The 20,021-nt window shown below is 41.0% G+C and overlaps 1 protein-coding gene across 1 annotated transcript in view; it reads left to right on the top strand.

Annotated features, from left to right (window-relative positions):
* The window catches only part of LOC116412020, a 388,305-nt gene that overhangs the window by 105,173 nt on the left and 263,111 nt on the right, over positions 1-20,021 (top strand). The window contains exons 94-111 of the mRNA XM_031905216.1: positions 473-502; positions 1,635-1,688; positions 4,451-4,474; positions 4,574-4,624; positions 5,070-5,099; positions 8,250-8,303; positions 8,397-8,420; positions 9,793-9,846; positions 10,037-10,060; positions 10,156-10,206; positions 12,343-12,372; positions 12,603-12,656; positions 13,789-13,818; positions 14,153-14,206; positions 16,619-16,642; positions 16,914-16,967; positions 18,843-18,872; positions 19,340-19,393. Coding sequence (XP_031761076.1) covers positions 473-502; positions 1,635-1,688; positions 4,451-4,474; positions 4,574-4,624; positions 5,070-5,099; positions 8,250-8,303; positions 8,397-8,420; positions 9,793-9,846; positions 10,037-10,060; positions 10,156-10,206; positions 12,343-12,372; positions 12,603-12,656; positions 13,789-13,818; positions 14,153-14,206; positions 16,619-16,642; positions 16,914-16,967; positions 18,843-18,872; positions 19,340-19,393 — 726 coding nt within the window. The remainder of the gene's footprint in view (positions 1-472; positions 503-1,634; positions 1,689-4,450; positions 4,475-4,573; positions 4,625-5,069; positions 5,100-8,249; positions 8,304-8,396; positions 8,421-9,792; positions 9,847-10,036; positions 10,061-10,155; positions 10,207-12,342; positions 12,373-12,602; positions 12,657-13,788; positions 13,819-14,152; positions 14,207-16,618; positions 16,643-16,913; positions 16,968-18,842; positions 18,873-19,339; positions 19,394-20,021) is intronic.

The raw sequence follows: 20,021 nt of genomic DNA, 5'->3' as shown, positions 1-20,021 counted from the left end.
CGCTGCAAATTTTCACAAAAGTTTTGCAAAACAAGTCGCAGATGGCGAAATGCAGAAATTCGCTGTAAATCCATGGCTGGCAAAAAAAATCGCACATCACTAGTCTCAACATTGTGGGGGGGTGTATTCTGAGCAATTTGCACAGGGGGTTGACCAGAGTCTCTATTCTGTACGATTTTGGTTCTAGTTTTAGGGCTGCGCAGTTTTATTCAGCTACAAAGTGAGGCAGTTTCTACAGTTTGTACCCATATACTACTTTGCCCCGATCCAGCTCAGTACAGAGCAGCTGCTACTGCCACCACAGTGGTGAACATATACGTATGTACTAGAGTCCTAAAGAATAAAGAAATATCAACCCTGACCCATTTTTGCAACTCCAACTTTATTGTACTTCAAAGGTCCACAATGAGACATCTCCATGTTGCCGACTGTTACAGTAAAATTAATACTTTATTAAATCTTTGTCTTGTAGAACCGATATCACCATTAACAGGTCCAGAGGGTAAGGAATAAATGTTCTAATTCATTTGGGTGTGTGAGATATTTGCAAAAAGTTGCATATACAAGGAACACTTTGATATCTTTGACACACAATCCATTGGTTTTTTTACAGAATTGCATAGTCCTCCAGAATTGTTGCTTATTAATAAGGAAAACTCATTCGAAAATAAACTCGAAAATCTCAAATTTTTCGAGTTTAGGAGAAAAATTTGAGTTTGAGAATAAGGCTTGACTTTGCCTATGACAACTCCCATTGACTTCTAGAAGAACACACAAGCCTTTAGATGGCGAATTTTTACATTCGAGTTTTTGGCACTAATAAATACCAGACATTCAAATCTTCAACCATAACTCGAATTCGAGTTTTTTAGGTGCAAAAAAAACTTGAATCGATACAAAAAAATCAAACTGCCCCTAGATCTCATAACAGAAAAAAAATCACCCACTTTCTATTAATTCCTAAGGGATTTTTAGAAGCGTATTTATCAAATGGTGAACTCTAAGGGGCTGATTTACTAATCCACAAATCCGAATCCCGAAAGGGAAAAAATCGGATTGGAAACGAAAATTTTGCAACTTTTTTGTATTTTTTTCGTCGCCATCGCGACTTTTTCGTAGCTGTTACGACTTGCGCGAATTGTCGTGACTTTTTGGTATTGAGCGCTAGTAAACGGCGGGCAAATCTTTCCGATTTTTTCGCGACGGCTACGAAAAAGTCGCGACAATTCGCGCAAGTTGTAACGGCTATGGAAAAAGTCGCGACAATTTACGAAAAAGTCACGACGGCAACGAAAAAAATCGCAAAATACCGATTATTACGAAAAAAACGCATTCGGGCGCTTTTGATCCATTTGTGGATTAGTAAATCGGCCCCTAAAACTAATTAAGGTGCAGATCTATCAAAGTGTGAAATTAGAAAAAAATTCTGCCACTCCCTATTTATAAATATGGGATTTTTAAAAGCAGATTTATCAGTGGATGAAGAGTTAGAGTGCCCATTTTGACATAAAATTGCGCCCAGTTTTACCCTATAATCTACAGATCATACAATATGCCCACTGTCAACTACCCACATTATTTATGGTCTTTTAGATAAAACACAAAAATATTAATATTTGTATTCCTACATTTAGGAGACTGGCTAGTAGAAACAGAGGAGTCAACTATGCCACTGCCATATGTGGAGAGTAAGTATTTGTGTAGTAGAATTGGATATAGGGTTTATTATACTGAACTGAAAGAGTGAGCTAGGGCAAGTATAAAAAAAAAAAATATATATATATATACAGGTATAGGACCCATTAAATAAACCCAATAGGGCTGTTCTGCCCCAATAAGGGGTAATTATATCTTAGTTGGGATCAAGTACAGGTACTGTTTTATTATTACAGAGAAAAGGGAATCATTTAACCATTAAATAAACCCAATAGGGCTGTTCTGCCCCCAATAAGGGGTAATTATATCTTAGTTGGGATCAAGTACAGGTACTGTTTTATTATTACAGAGAAAAGGGAATCATTTAACCATTAAATAAACCCAATAGGGCTGTTCTGCCCCAATAAGGGGTAATTATATCTTAGTTGGGATCAAGTACAGGTACTGTTTTATTATTACAGAGAAAAGGGAATCATTTAACCATTAAATAAACCCAATAGGGCTGTTCTGCCCCAATAAGGGGTAATTATATCTTAGTTGGGATCAACTACAGGTACTGTTTTATTATTACAGAGAAAAAGGAAATCAGTTTAAAAATTCTGAATTATTTGATTAAAATGGAGTCTATGGGAGACAGGCTTTCTGTAATTCAGAGCTTTCTGGATAACGGGTTTTTGGATAAGGGGTCCTATACCTGTATATATAAAAAGTACAGTTGTAGAGAAAGTAAGCAATAGACAAGGTTTTATTAAATTCAGTAAATAGTATTAATTGACAAACATCTTGGCCCTTTGGTTAATAGTATTCACTAAATTTAATAAAGCCTCCTGTCCATTGGTCAAAGCTATGAAGATAGCAAAATGGACCAATTGGAGTTATGTTAGAAAGTCTGCTGTTTTCTGGTATAAGGTTTTCTTTATTGCTTTTTCCTTAATTTGAATGATAGTAAGAATAATAAGAAATATTTAGATAAGAAATCTAAGGGGCTGATTCATCAAAGTACGAGTTTGAATCCCGAAATGGGTCAAATTCGGATTAGATACGATAATTTCTTATGATCGGAAATGTCACGAAAATGCTTTAGAAAAAATCGTATTAGTCACGATAATATCGTACTGGCGATCCGAAAGTCACGAAATTTTCATATCCGATTGTAAACGGCGGGAAAACCTTTCTGACTTTGATCCTTCTGTGCACGATTTTGGAAGCCTCCCATAGGGCTCAATGGCACTCTGCAGCTCCAACCCGGCCCAAGGAAAGTCTCCCATAGGGCTCAATGGCACTCTGCAGCTCCAACCCGGCCCAAGGAAAGTCTCCCATAGGGCTCAATGGCACTCTGCAGCTCCAACCTGGCCCAAGGAAAACCTCCCATAGGGCTCAATGGCACTCTGCAGCTCCAACCCGGCCCAAGGAAAGTCTCCCATAGGGCTCAATGGCACTCTGCAGCTCCAACCTGGCCCAAGGAAAGCCTCCCATAGGGCTCAATGGCACTCTGCAGCTCCAACCTGGCCCAAGGAAAGTCTCCCATAGGGCTCAATGGCACTCTGCAGCTCCAACCCGGCCCAAGGAAAGTCTCCCATAGGGCTCAATGGCACTCTGCAGCTCCAACCCGGCCCAAGGAAAGTCTCCCATAGGGCTCAATGGCACTCTGCAGCTCCAACCCGACCCAAGGAAAGTCTCCCATAGGGCTCAATGGCACTCTGCAGCTCCAACCCGGCCCAAGGAAAGTCTCCCATAGGGCTCAATGGCACTCTGCAGCTCCAACCCGACCCAAGGAAAGTCTCCCATAGGGCTCAATGGCACTCTGCAGCTCCAACACGGCCCAAGGAAAGTCTCCCATAGGGCTCAATGGCACTCTGCAGCTCCAACCCGGCCCAAGGAAAGTCTCCCATAGGGCTCAATGGCACTCTGCAGCTCCAACCCGGCCCAAGGAAAGTCTCCCATAGGGCTCAATGGCACTCTGCAGCTCCAACCCGGCCAAAGGAAAGTCTCCCATAGGGCTCAATGGCACTCTGCAGCTCCAACCCGGCCCAAGGAAAGTCTCCCATAGGGCTCAATGGCACTCTGCAGCTCCAACCCGGCCCAAGGAAAGCCTCCCATAGGGCTCAATGGCACTCTGCAGCTCCAACCCGGCCCAAGGAAAGTCTCCCATAGGGCTCAATGGCACTCTGCAGCTCCAACCCGGCCCAAGGAAAGTCTCCCATAGGGCTCAATGGCACTCTGCAGCTCCAACCCGGCCCAAGGGAAGCCTCCCATAGGGCTCAATGGCACTCTGCAGCTCCAACCTGGCCCAAGGAAAGTCTCCCATAGGGCTCAATGGCACTCTGCAGCTCCAACCCGGCCCAAGGGAAGTCTCCCATAGGGCTCAATGGCACTCTGCAGCTCCAACCCGGCCCAAGGAAAGTCTCCCATAGGGATCAATGGCACTCTGCAGCTCCAACCCGGCCCAAGGGAAGTCACAATACCCAAGCTTGAATCAATCTGAAACTTTCCTACTCGGCGCGACAAATACGATTTTGTCGCACAAATTGTGGCGCTTTTTTAGAAAAAATACACATTTTTTGTATTCGGAAACAATCGTGCTTTGAAGAATGGTCCCCTTAATGTGACAATTTGAAATATTAGAAGTTTGAAGAAAATGTATAACATATCTTCATATGGAGAATGGTTTAACTGTAGAAACTCCATTTCATCATTGTTGTCATTGTATTTCCTTGTACTAAATAAATAGACAGACAGGTAATATATATGTTTAAGAGACAAGTTCATCCATTGTTTTTGATTGTTTTCTTAGCACCTGAAGCTCCTATCTCTACAGGTAAAGTTACTATCCATTACTAATATAGCCAATCCTTATATTGTGCTGGAACGCTTCCTTTCGCAACAAAAAACAAAATAATTTCATTTTATGTTTTAGACTGGATAATAGAAATAGGAAGCCCCGGCCAGCCAACGAAATTCAAAGGAAGTGAGTATATAAAATATATTTAAGTCAAATTTTACAACAAGATACATGTTCTACTTGTCTATCGGTTGTAGATTAAAAGCCTTACTTTAAAAACATTGGATAGTCTCCATAAAGTTGAACCTTAATAACATTATTGCCAATTACCAATGTCCCTAGATTGACTTTTGTGTAGGACACTTCCAAACTGACTTCTATAGACACTCGCAAGAGTTGATGAAGTTTTTAAATTTGAGTTTCAGGTTTTTTTGCACTTACTAAATACCAGACATTGGAGTTTTTGAACCATAACTCAAATTTGAGTGCAAAAAAAATCTAATCAAGAAAGAAATTCAAATTCAATGTTGATAAGTCTCCCTCTTTGTCTTGGGAGGCACCTTGTTTTAGGATACCAGAAACTTGCATTCCAATTTTGAACTCAAAATGCAATTCATTTTCATTTTTGTAGCACCTGTAGCACCAACTCCTGATCGAAAAGGTAAGCTCTGCATTGGTTTGTGCAGTAACATAGTAATATAGTAAGTTAGGCTGACCTACATCCATCAAGTTCAACCATAATGCCTATATATAACCTGCCTAACTGCTAGTTGGCCCAGAGGAAGGCGAAAAAACCCCATCTGAAGCCTCTCTAATTTGCCCCAGAGGGGAAACAATTCCTTCCTGACTCCAAGATGGCAATCGGACCAGTCCCTGGATCAACTTGTACTGAGAGCTATCTCCCATAACCCTGTATTCCCTCACTTGTACTGAGAGCTATCTCCCCTACCCCTGTATTCCCTCACTTGTACTGAGAGCTATCTCCCATACCCCTGTATTCCCTCACTTGTACTGAGAGCTATCCCCCCTACCCCTGTATTCCCTCACTTGTACTGAGAGCTATCTCCCCTACCCCTGTATTCCCTCACTTGTACTGAGAGCTATCTCCCCTACCCCTGTATTCCCTCACTTGTACTGAGAGCTATCCCCCCTACCCCTGTATTCCCTCACTTGTACTGAGAGCTATCCCCCCTACCCCTGTATTCCCTCACTTGTACTGAGAGCTATCTCCCCTACCCCTGTATTCCCTCACTTGTACTGAGAGCTATCCCCCCTACCCCTGTATTCCCTCACTTGTACTGAGAGCTATCCCCCCTACCCCTGTATTCCCTCACTTGTACTGAGAGCTATCCCCCCTACCCCTGTATTCCCTCACTTGTACTGAGAGCTATCCCCCCTACCCCTGTATTCCCTCACTTGTACTGAGAGCTATCTCCCATATCCCTGTATTCCCTCACTTGTACTGAGAGCTATCTCCCATACCCCTGTATTCCCTCACTTGTACTGAGAGCTATCCCCCCTACCCCTGTATTCCCTCACTTGTACTGAGAGCTATCCCCCCTACCCCTGTATTCCCTCACTTGTACTGAGAGCTATCCCCCCTACCCCTGTATTCCCTCACTTGTACTGAGAGCTATCTCCCATATCCCTGTATTCCCTCACTTGTACTGAGAGCTATCCCCCCTACCCCTGTATTCCCTCACTTGTACTGAGAGCTATCTCCCCTACCCCTGTATTCCCTCACTTGTACTGAGAGCTATCCCCCCTACCCCTGTATTCCCTCACTTGTACTGAGAGCTATCTCCCTACCCCTGTATTCCCTCACTTGTACTGAGAGCTATCTCCCCTACCCCTGTATTCCCTCACTTGTACTGAGAGCTATCTCCCATACCCCTGTATTCCCTCACTTGTACTGAGAGCTATCTCCCTACCCCTGTATTCCCTCACTTGTACTGAGAGCTATCTCCCCTACCCCTGTATTCCCTCACTTGTACTGAGAGCTATCTCCCATACCCCTGTATTCCCTCACTTGTACTGAGAGCTATCCCCCCTACCCCTGTATTCCCTCACTTGTACTGAGAGCTATCCCCCCTACCCCTGTATTCCCTCACTTGTACTGAGAGCTATCCCCCCTACCCCTGTATTCCCTCACTTGTACTGAGAGCTATCCCCCCTACCCCTGTATTCCCTCACTTGTACTGAGAGCTATCCCCCCTACCCCTGTATTCCCTCACTTGTACTGAGAGCTATCTCCCCTACCCCTGTATTCCCTCACTTGTACTGAGAGCTATCCCCCCTACCCCTGTATTCCCTCACTTGTACTGAGAGCTATCTCCCATACCCCTGTATTCCCTCACTTGTACAGAGAGCTATCTCCCATACCCCTGTATTCCCTCACTTGTACTGAGAGCTATCTCCCCTACCCCTGTATTCCCTCACTTGTACTGAGAGCTATCCCCCCTACCCCTGTATTCCCTCACTTGTACTGAGAGCTATCCCCCCTACCCCTGTATTCCCTCACTTGTACTGAGAGCTATCTCCCCTACCCCTGTATTCCCTCACTTGTACTGAGAGCTATCCCTCCTACCCCTGTATTCCCTCACTTGTACTGAGAGCTATCTCCCCTACCCCTGTATTCCCTCACTTGTACTGAGAGCTATCCCCCATACCCCTGTATTCCCTCACTTGTACTGAGAGCTATCCCCCATACCCCTGTATTCCCTCACTTGTACTGAGAGCTATCTCCCATAACCCTGTATTCCCTCACTTGTACTGAGAGCTATCCCCCCTACCCCTGTATTCCCTCACTTGTACTGAGAGCTATCCCCCATACCCCTGTATTCCCTCACTTGCTAAATACCCACCCAGCCCCTTCTTGTACCTATATAATGTATCAGCCAGTACCACTGATTCGGGGGGGGAATCCCACAACCTCACAGCTCTCACTGTAACAAACCCTTTCCGAATGTTTAAATGGAACCTCCCTTCTTCTAAACGGAGTGGGTGCCCTCATGTCCGTTGGAAGGCCCTACTGGTAAATAAAACATTAGAGAGGTTATTATATGATACCCTTATATATTTATACATAGTTATCATGTCCCCCCTGCCTACTGACATGCCCACTGACACACCTACTGACACACCTACTGGCACACCTACTGACACACCCACCGACTCACCTACTGACACACCCACTGACACACCTACTGACATGCCTACTGACACACCTACTGACACACCTACTGACACGCCTACTGACACGCCTACTGACACACCTACTGACACACCTACTGACACATCCACTGACACACCTACTGACATGCCTACTGACACACCTCTGGCACACCCACTGACACACCTACTGGCACACAGAGAGGTTATTATATGATACCCTTATATATTTATACATAGTTATCATGTCCCCCCTGCCTACTGACATGCCCACTGACACACCTACTGACACACCTACTGGCACACCTACTGACACACCCACCGACTCACCTACTGACACACCCACTGACACACCTACTGACATGCCTACTGACACACCTACTGACACACCTACTGACACGCCTACTGACACGCCTACTGACACACCTACTGACACACCTACTGACACATCCACTGACACATCCACTGACATGCCTACTGACACACCTCTGGCACACCCACTGACACACCTACTGGCACACAATGTGTACACATGGCAAGAATAGAATTTCCTGGTCAGCTTAATGTGCTCTATATTATAGGTTCTATAATGTTTTTATATGTGTTATGGTTAATTCATGACTGTCATTGTTTCATTTAGGAACATGGATTGTAGAGGTTAAACTACCAACAGGAACAGTGCGATACAGGGGGGGTAAGTATCAGTAGAAAGTGTGTTTCTAATGTATATTCTATTGTAAAAAGAACAAGGATACTTACATTGCAACTTCTCTTTGATTCTTTTTAGTACCTAAAGCGCCATTGCCGGATGGTAAGATAATCTATATATTCTGTACATATTAAGTATAGAAAATGTAAGTAAGAAACTGACATCATGTATTAAACTTTTTTTTTCAGTTATTGTATTTTTATAATTGATAAATTTGTGTTTTTAGTTTGTCTTGCAAATGATAAAATTTACATTTTAAATTGGTTTTTAACCTTTGTGACTAAGGTCATACCTCCCAACTGTGCTGATTTTCGTGGGATGATTTTGACAGCTCAGGCCGCAGTCCTGGATTATTACTGAAAAGTCCCTCATTTCCCTTTGATCTCCTGCACTGAGTTCTAAAAAAGATACAATGTTTCTCAAAATTAATTAAATAGGTAGCTTTTGGCAGAACCCAGAAATCATAAGCCACACCTGCATGGCAGAGAGCCCAGAAATCTTAACAAGCCACACCTGCACTTAGATACAATGTTTCACAAACGTAATTAAATAAGTAGCTTTTGGCAGAGAGCCCAGAAATCTTAACAAGCCACACCTGCACTTAGATACATTGTTTCTCAAACTTACTTAAATAAGTGCGCTTTTGGCAGAGAACCCAGAAAACTAAACAAGCTACACCTGCACTTAGATACAATTATAACTAATAAGCTAAACTGGTCTCTTGGGGGAACTGAGGCTCGCAGCTTAAAAGGCAATTTCACATTCATTAGCAAAACTGTAATAACACATAAAACAAGACCCCCAAACCCTCAGAAATGTGTTCAAACTTTAAATAACCTGCCAAATTTTGTAAAATGGGTGTGGTATTTAGGGGGTGTGGTCACAAAATGGGCGTGGTAACAAAATTGCCATTTCTTTTTGTCCCTCTTTCCATTTTCCAAATGTTGGATGGTATGCTAGGCAAACAAAAAATTAAATCAGAAAAAATTAGATCATACTTTTTTCCCAAAACTTTTAAGAATAGATTTGAATGATTTAAGTAAGGGATCCCCAACCTTTCTTTCTCGTGAGCCACAGTCAAGTGTAAAAAGACTTGGGGAGCAACACAAGCACCATAAAAGTTCATGGAGGAGCCAAATTAGGGCTGTGATTGGCTATTAGGCAGCCTCTATGCACCCTATCAGCTTACAGGGGCTTTATTTGGTAGGTAATCTTGTCTTTATTCAACCAAAACTTGCCCCCAAGTCAGGAATTCAAAAATAACTCCCTGGTTTGGGGGCACTGAGAGCAACATCCAAGGGGTTGGGGAGCAACATGTTGCCCCCGAGTTACTGGTTGGGGATCCCTGCTGCAAGCTTTAATTCAAAAATAGCAATACAAAGACCTTAAAGATATATAGTTACCAATCACAATATTATTTCAACTTTTTGAATTTGAAACACAGACAAAATGACATTGATATTGTTATGTTTAGGAGACTGGCTGATAGAAACAGAGGAACCATCAATCCCAGTGCCATATGAAGAAAGTAAGTAGAAAACCAAAACATTGGTTTTTACGGGTTCGTTTAGTAGCCCAATATTTGTGGTGCTCAAAAACTAACAAGGAAATCACCTGATAGGTGCTTGTACTCACTATCTCCAGACAAGCGCAAAAAACAAAAAAGATTCATCGCATTTCAGCAAACTAATGAATTTTTTTTTGTTTGCTATTTTTAGAACCCGGCGCTCCAGTGTCTACAGGTAATTTACTGATTTCCGTGATCTTTTGAAGATACAAAATATTTATGTGTTTTTACTTTAGATTATAAAATGCTTTTATTTACTTTTTTTTATAGACTGGATAAGGCAAATAGCAAGCCCAGGCTCCCCGACAAGATTTATAGCAAGTAAGTATGGAAATTGACCCAATTTCCTAAATATACTGGAACCCCAACCATTATCTACTGTATCTGAGGAGCAGGGGGGGCACTAAATGTAGGGTTTGCTTTCAAATTCACCTGAATATCAGAATTTCTTTTATTTAATTGGGATTCAAACAAACTGAATGGGCTGATTTATTACAATTCCAAACTGGGTTTTTTTAACTTGAAATTTCAAGATTTATTAAGTAAAAAAAAATCAAAAACCTGATAAACCAAAAAAGCTAGTAAACTGAATATCAGAATTTCTTTTATTTCAATATCGGGATTCAAACAAACTCAAAAGGCTGATTTATTACAATTCCAAAATGGATTTTTTTGAACTTGAAATTTCAAGATTTATTTAATGAAAAAAAATAACCTGGTAAACCAAAAAGCTGGTAAACTGAATATCAATGAATATCAGAATTTCTTTTATTTCAATATTGGGATTCAAACAAACTTAAAAGGCTGATTTATTACAATTCAAAATTGGATTTTTTTAACTTGAAATTTCAAGATTTATTAAATGAAAAAAACAAAAACAAAAACTGGTAAACCAAAAAAGCTGGTAAACTGAATATCAGAATTTCTTTTATTTCAATATTGGGATTCAAACAAACTTAAGAGGCTGATTTATTACAATTCCAAATTGGATTTTTTTTAACTTGAAATTTCAAGATTTATTAAATGAAAAAAAACTGGTAAACTGAATATCAGAATTTCTTTTATTTCAATATTGGGATTCAAACAAACTTAAAAGGCTGATTTATTACAATTCCAAATTGGATTTTTTTTAACTTGAAATTTCAAGATTTATTAAATGAAAAAAAAACCCAAAAACTGGTAAACCAAAAAAGCTGGTAAGCTGAATATCAAAATTTCTTTTATTTCAATATTGGGATTCAAACAAACTTAAGAGGCTGATTTATTATAATTCCAAATTGGATTTTTTTTAACTTGAAATTTCAAGATTTATTAAATGAAAAAAAAACAAAAAAAAACTGGTAAACCAAAAAAGCTGGTAAACTGGCTGTAGAAGACAAAAGGAGGTGAACTTTCAAAATTCAAGTTGTTGAAATTTTGTGCAATCATGTTTTTTTTACAGCTTTAACACAAGTTTTTGCAATTTAATATTTTAGTAAATATGCTGCCAATCAGGAAAAAACTGTCTTTTGGCGTTTTATTTTTCTGAAATGTTATTATTATACAAATTGGAGTTCTGATCCAATTTAGAGATGAGTGAATTTTTTAGCCAGACATGGATTTGCAGCTAATTTCTGCATTTCCCCATTGGCGGATTGTTTTGTGAAACTTCTGCGAAAATTCTCCTCGAAAAAATTTGTTGAAAAATAAAGTGAAAATAGATGGTGCGGTTGCTTCAAATTGGGCGTGATAGGGTCCAAAAAAAGTCATTTGCACTAAAAAAGTTGTGGGACACCCACGTTTCCCTAATTTTTCACCATTTCCCGAAATTTTCTGTAGTTTCGCTTATTTTTTAGCGAAATGGGACAGATTCACTCATCATTAATTCAGTTTAGTATTAAACTAATAAGGTTTTTCTTTGAAACTAGGGATGCCCCGAACCTAGTTTTTCAAACTGAATCCTAACTTGAATATGCTAATTATGATTTGGAAGGGGCTAAATATTGTCGCGTGACGAAAAATTTTCCACTTCCATGTTCACATGGCGACATTTAACCCTTTGGTTTGGCCAGGACCGTGGATTCGGCCAAATCAGAACCCTGCCGAAAAAGGCCGAATCCTGGCCGAATATCATACCGAATCCTGGATTCGGTGTATCCCTACTTGCACCTTAACTCATGAGGTTTCCTTTCCCATTGGTTGATCAATAATAAATCTGCCCCCCAGATAGATTTAATGATTACTATGGAGACCACTAGTACTGAGCATGTGGGATACGATTATGTTTACTTCTATGATTTTTTTTATGTTTACGTCTATGATTATGTTTACGATTATGTTTTTGCCTATTTTTGGAAATACGGCCTTATTGAAACCAACTGTATTAAACTGATTTGTCTTAATAGAGTCAATTAATTTATATAAAGATTTATATATCCCGTTTCTATGAGTTTATTTACTTTGTTTACCTTTTTGCAGAACCTGTTGCACCAATCCCCGGAGGGAAAGGTAAACTACTAATCTGTTTGGTTGAAGTTAAACATTTCAATCTTAAAGTGACAGTATATGTATAGAATAGGAAATTCCATGAACATAAATAATCTGATGTTTATGTATAGATCTTATTGGTATGGTTAATACATTTTTTCTTTAGAAATATGATGTAAATAGATATACGGCATGGAGACGCCCTGGCAGCCATCTTATGGTCAGTTCATCTCTCTTTGTGTTTTATTCAGGAAAATGGATCTTGGAAGTGAGACTGCCAACGGGAACTGTGCTGTATGAAGGAAGTAAGTCTTTTCAAGTTTGACCAATATCAAAAGGTGAAATGAGCAATTTAATGTCAATGCATGGAATATTTCAGTTTTATAAACCAAGATTAATCATATTGTAGTTGAAATCAAGTCTAAAGTATGTGTATGGGATCTATTATACGGAATGCTTGGGAGCTGAGATCACAATACCATCTACTAAAATAATTTAAACATTAAACAAACCCAATAGGATAGTTTTGCCACCCTAATGGTATTGGAGCTTTCCGGATAATGGGTTTCCAGATAAAGAATCCCATACCTGTACTTTTTTTTACTACTAAGAACCAGGAAATATATTTGAAAAAAATATTATTTGCCTAAAACAAAGGGGCACATTTACTAACCCACGAACGGGCCGAATGCGTCCGATTGCGTTTTTTTCGTAATGATCGGTATTTTGCGTTTTTTTCGGAAATTATCGCGCCTTTTTCGTTACCAATACGATTTGCGCGAAAAAACGTGAGTTTTTCGTAGCCATTACGACTTGCGCGAAAAAACGCAAGTTTTTCGTAGCCATTCCGAAAGTTGCGCCAAATCTGGCGATTTTTTCGTAGCGTTAAAACTTGCGTGAAAAGTCGTGCCTTTTTCGTAGCGTTAAAACTTAAAAGGCGCGACGTTTCGCGCAAGTTTTAACGCTACGAAAAAATCGCGACTTTTCGCGCAAGTTTTAACGCTATGAAAAAATCGCCAGATTTTGTGCAACTTTCGGAATGGCTACGAAAAACTCACGTTTTTTCGCGCAAATCGTATTGGTAACGAAAAAGTTGCGATAATTTCCGAAAAGTCGTAAAGGCGCCGAAAAAAATCGCAAAAAATACGAAAAAGTCGCAAAATGTTCGTTTTCCAATCGGAATTTTTCCAATTCGGATTCAAATTCGTGTCTTAGTAAATCAGCCCCAAAGTCTTTGGACGATGAGTAGTGATGAGTGATGAATGAATTTGCGAGTGAATCCATGCCTGACGAAAAATTTCACCCATCACTAGAGATGAGCTTCCTTTCTGGATAATGGGTTTCCGGATAAAAGTTCCCGTATCAGTATTTGTATTTATATTTATGGCACTTGTTAATCATAAGTGAGTAAATTCCATTTATTGTGCAATTTTGTAGGACCTGTATCCCCATCACCTGACAAAGAAGGTAAGTCCAATGCCAACTTGTATCATTTTATTTTGATATAAAATAATTTTACTCTTAATTACTGATGGATAGCATATCAGAGATTGCTACAGTAAAAGGCCTCCGAATATATAGTTGAGGCCAGTATAGAGGGCTAATGTTATAATGCAGTGGGTTGGCCTTGACTTGACTGCTGGAATTTGCCTTTTGTTTAAAAAAAATCAATGAATTGTGTATTGTTATAAATATCCAGACTACGATGGGGATTTGTTGGGCTCACATCCAGGTTTATTTTGATTTTTGTAATTAATTCTCCCTCCCTTCTACTAGAAATGATGTTTCTTTTTGTATTTAGGAGAATGGCTAGCAGAAACAGAGCCATCAACCCTGCCGGTGCCGTATGAAGAGAGTAAGTACATATATAGGGTGTTTTTATGCCATCTGAAGCAAAAAAGTTTAGGGAAAAAAATACAATCTACCGTATTTTCCGGCGTACAAGACGACTGGGCGTATAAGATGACCCCCAACTTTTGCAGTTAAAATATCCTCAATCTCCCCCCGCAGCGTCCTAAAGCTCATCCTCCCCAACATCATCCAGCTACCCCTAGCGTCCTCCCCAACATGCTCCAGCTCCCCCCAACATCCTCCCCCACATATTTCAGATCCCCCCAGCATCCTCCCCCACATACTTCAGCTCCCCCCAGCATCCTCCCCCACCTACTTCAGCTCCCCCTGCATCCTCCCCCACATACTTCAGCTCCCCCCAGCATCCTCCCCCACCTACTTCAGCTCCCCCCGCATCCTCCCCCACATACTTCAGCTCCCCCCAGCATCCTCCCCCACATACTTCAGCTCCCCCCAGCATCCTCCACCACATACTTCAGCTCCCCCCAGCATCCTCCCCCACATACTTCAGCTCCCCCAGCATCCTCCCCCACATACTTCAGCTCCCCCAGCATCCTCCCCCACATACTTCAGCTCCCCCAGCATCCTCCCCCACATACTTCAGCTCCCCCCAACATCCTCCCCACATACTTCAGCTCCCCCCAGCACCCTCCCCCACATACTTCAGCTCCCCCCAGCATCCTCCCCCACATACTTCAGCTCCCCCCAGCATCCTCCCCCACATACTTCAGCTCCCCCCAGCATCCTCCCCCACATACTCCAGCTCCCCCCAACATCCTCCCCCACATACTTCAGCTCCCCCAGCATCCTCCCCCACATACTTCAGCTCCCCCCAGCATCCTCCCCCACATACTCTAGCTCCCCCCAACATCCTCCCCCACATACTTCAGCTCCCCCCAGCATCCTCCCCCACATACTTCAGCTCCCCCCAACATCCTCCCCCACATACTTCAGCTCCCCCCCAACATCCTCCCCCACATACTTCAGCTCCCCCCAGCATCCTCCCCCACATACTTCAGCTCCCCCCAGCATCCTCCCCCACATACTTCAGCTCCCCCCAGCATCCTCCCCCACATACTTCAGCTCCCCCCAACATCCTCCCCCACATACTTCAGCTCCCCCCCAACATCCTCCCCCACATACTTCAGCTCCCCCCAACATCCTCCCCCACATACTTCAGCTCCCCCCCAACATCCTCCCCCACATACTTCAGCTCCCCCCAGCATCCTCCCCCACATACTTCAGCTCCCCCCAGCATCCTCCCCCACATACTTCAGCTCCCCCCAACATCCTCCCCCACATACTTCAGCTCCCCCCAACATCCTCCCCCACATACTTCAGCTCCCCCCAGCATCCTCCCCCACATACTTCAGCTCCCCCCAGCATCCTCCACCACCCCTCCCGCTCGCCTGCTGCGTCCGGCTGTTTCCTCCGGCTGCTTCATCCAGCTTTAAAGGTAATGGCTTCTTCCCCCACCCCTCCCAATCGCCAGCTGCTTCCTCCGGCTGCTTAGGTTGCGCCCCGTGCGTGCTGATGTTACGCGTACGCACGGGGCGCAACCAATAAAATTAACTGCTGACCACCAATGAGCCTGTAACTCTTTAAAGGGGTCAGCGGTTAATTTTATTGGTTGCGCCCCGTGCGTACGCGTGACATCAGCACGCACGGGGCGCAACCTAAGGACAAATCCATACTCCTGGCTGAACCGAATCCTAAAAATCACATGACTTTTTATCATGTAAACATGGAAGTTGAAAATGTAACCCTTCCGTACCCTAATTAGCATATGCTAATGATTTGGTTCAGTATTCGGCCAAATCCTTTACGAAGGATTCGGGGGTTCGGGCAAATCCAAAAAAGTGGATTTGGTGCATCCCTAGAAAAAACTATTCCTTCTGGGCATTATTGGGCAGATATATCAACACTGGAATTAATTTTTACTGCGATTCGAATTTGCCACAGTAAAAAAAAATCGAGATTACAGATATTACATCATTTAAATGTCCATAACTCGAGTGCCCCAAATGTATTTAGCGCAAAAACTTTTATAAATAAAATTGCCAACTAAAAGCAACCAATTGCCTGAAACTTTTTAAATTTAAGTTTTTGATTAGTTTGAAATTTAGCAGACAAATCGAAATTTAATGTGAGAATGTGATTTTGCTGCATTTAAGATGTTTTTTAGAAATCAAAATTTTTAATTTTTTTCAAATTTAAAAAAATATATATTTTGATTTTTTTTTTTATATCTGTCACCCCATGTGGGAACTTCCATATTAGATAAGAGAGTGTGACAATAAAGCATATTGTGGGTAGAGGTTGCTCCTTTTTGAAATTTGAATTTTGAAATTTCTCTTGGATATTTTGACTTTTTGTAACTTCTGTTTCTGTATCTATCTCCTATGTATTTTTCTAGAGCCAGGAGAGCCATTCCCTACAGGTAATTTATAATATATAGGAGGATTATCTACTGTGTGGATTTTGCTGTCCTTCTTAATTCATATTTTAATATTTTTATATATTAATAATAATCTACCATAAGGGATATGTAGATGCGACTAAACAATGAAGCAATCTTTGTACGTTCAATTACAAAAATACTATTTGTTATCACACTTATTAATGTTATTAGGAGATGAACAAGTCATGATTTTGTATTTTTCTATATTTTACTGAGTTTTTTACACAAATAACTTGTATTTTGTACGTAGGAGAATGGCTGATTGAACTGGGAAGCCCAGGGAAACCAACAAAATACAAAGGAAGTAAGTATGTTAAATATATTTAGTATAGCAACATCCAGTAAGGCAGGGAGCCCCAAACTTTTTTAACTCGCGAGCAACATTTAAATAAAGTTATATATATATATATAAATGGAGAACAGAGTGCCGCACACACAGGGATTTTAAAAAAGAAAAAAAAAATTTATTCTATGGTTACGGACACTAGATTTTGGCACCTTTTTTGTAGTGGGCTATTTAAGGGGGGGGGGGTGTTTGTGCACAGTCTTTTGGTTTGTTCCTGAAGAAGAACACATTTAGGGGTCATTAAAACTCGAGTTCGAATCCTGAATGGGAAAAATTCGGATTGGATCCGATAATTATGAAAAAATCGTATTAGTCACGATAATATCGTATTTCCAAAGTCACGCAAGTGTACGAAAAAGTAGTGCGGGTGTTGAAAAATTAGGCGAAATTACGCTCGGAGCATTCAAGAGCGTTCAAGAGTGTTCAAGAGCGTTCGTAGATTAGTAAATATGCCCCTTAGTGTTTGAAACATTGGATTAATAAAGATTTTTTGTTCTTTTTTAAAGTCCCTGTGTGTGCGGCACTCTGTTTTTCATTTACATAAACTCCTGGCCAGCACCTGGGGCAGTTGATTGTTTGTAGGGAGTGCTCCTTTTGTCTCTTATATATATTATATATATATATAGTATAACGTTATTGAGCAACACAAGCATGAAAAACATTACTTGGGGGTGCCCATTATGGGTTATGTGCCCATTAGCCCAATGTGGACTGGCAGTGTACAGATGGCTCTGTTTGGCAGTACCCATTGTCTCTATGCCTAAACTTTATACCAAAACTTGCCCCCAAGTCAGGAATTCAAAAATAACTCCCTGGTTTGGGGGCACTGAGAGCAACATCCAAGGGGTTGGGGAGCAACATGGTGCCCCTGAGCCACTGGTTGGGGATCACCACAATAAGGTGTAAATTACAGCTTCGTTTTGGGGGTCAGTGGCTGTATTATGGACCAAGCCATTGAGCTAGGCAAACCTGTAATCCAAAGCAACAGTATTCTTTCATTATTTTGTAAATAATAATTGGTAAATGAGCCCCTATTACTTTGCCACTCTTTCAAGTAAGATTCATTGTTATTTGAATTTTCTTCTACATAATCTACTGATACTGACACTAAGGGGGAGATTTACCAAGACCCGAACGCTCGGAGCGTTCATGAATTTTCGTGCTGGTGCGAAAAAGTTGCGCATCTGTGCGATTCTTTCAAGCGCCCGCGCAAAAAATTCGGAAAGGCTCAGTACGAAAATTCCATGACTTTTGGATCGCCAATACGAGCATTTTCGTGATATTTGCGATCTTCAGAAATTTTCGTTTCCAATCCGAATTTTTCCCATTCAGGATTCGAACTTGTGTTTTGATAAATCTCCCCTAAGGGGGAAATTTATTAAGACATGAACACTCAGAGTGTTCATTCGAACTCTCTGAGCGCATTTTCACCGATTTTTTGCACTTGTGCGACTTTTTCGTACACCCGCGCAACTTTTTCATATGCTTGCGCGACTTTTTCGCACGCTTGCACGAAAAATTCGGAAAGGTTCTGCCGCTGTTTACAATCGTTCGGCATGAAAATGTTGTGACTTTCGCATCACCAATACGATATTATCGTGATATTTGCGATCTTCAGAAATTATCGTATCCAATCCAAATTTCTCCCGTTCGGGATTCGAACTCATGTTTTAATGAATCAGCCCCTAAAGTTGTTTTATATACAGTATTCATAAAAAGCCTATGTTTATCTGTATATTAGTGCCTATTCATAGGAGTAAACTTAGATATAACTAGATGACTGATCAACTAAACACTGAATATTTCTTATTTTGTCTATTTTCTTTCTTTCAGAACCAGTTGCTCCACTTCCTACAAAGAAAGGTAATTTCAGTATTTGTATTAAATTAATAATAATAATAAATACTGGAAAAACATAGGGGCAAATATCTCATTTTTGAAATTGCAGTGGCCGTGATTTGCACAATTCGCCATAAAACGTTTTTATCATGTTTTTCCAAAAATCACTGTTTTGCTTTTTAATACGATAATTGCATTTTTTTCACAAGAATTACAATTTTGCCACCTAAAACCTGCCAAAAAAAGTTTAAAAAAAAACAAAAAACAAAGTTATGGAAAAAACATGATCAAGAAAATGAATTAATTACAAATAATTACAAGGGAGAGCATTTTGCACTATTATTATTGTATCTATAGAAATATTATGTTATTCAAGAATAAAATCTAAACATACTACAGCTGAGACCTTCACATCAATCAACAATGTACACATTTATGTAATTAATATTGTCTCAATGTATTAATAATTACTATACTTGTTTTGTTTCTAGGATATTGGCTCATAAAAGTGACCACAGGAACAGGAATCGAGTATTATGAAGGAAGTAAGTATAAACAATACTATGAGTATTACATAAAACAACCCAGGATGTCAGGGGTCTGAGTTTATTGTTCAGTATTTTTCATTAATTTTTCAGTCAACAATTTAAAACATAGCTTGGTTGCCATAGTCAATGACTCGTAACCAGGGTCGGACTGGATACTGGGAAAAAACCCAGTGGGCCCTGGCCGTGGCAGCCCAGACCCGATCCCTTTTACTGTTCCCCCATCGCCGGTGTCCTCTCCTGATGTGTTGTCAGGATGTTGGGTGGGTGGTGGTGGGTAAGGGGGACACAGCCAGAAGGGACCTTGGGGGGTGCGGGACTAGCGCCCTAGTAGGCGCTACACCCCCAGTCCGACACTGCTCATAACAGCCAAACATCCATCTTAATGCCAAACTGCAGAGCTTGGTAAATTATGTCCAGCACTGACCCTCACAAATCCATTTTGCCATGTCTAATCTGTGCTAATTAATACTTATGAAACCCATAAAACCAATACTTAGGTCATATGTTGAAACATAGATGAAACTGCTAAAGTTAATAGTTCAAAACTTCATTTTCATGATTCACATCATTGTAGTTAACGAATCTGTCCCGTTTTGCTTCGCCATAAAATTGCCGAAACGGCAAA

Source organism: Xenopus tropicalis, chromosome 7, assembly GCF_000004195.4.
Source record: "Xenopus tropicalis strain Nigerian chromosome 7, UCB_Xtro_10.0, whole genome shotgun sequence".
Taxonomy (NCBI): Eukaryota; Metazoa; Chordata; class Amphibia; order Anura; family Pipidae; genus Xenopus; species Xenopus tropicalis.
Note: the sequence above shows the minus strand (reverse complement) of the source record. Positions and strands in the feature narration are given on the sequence as shown.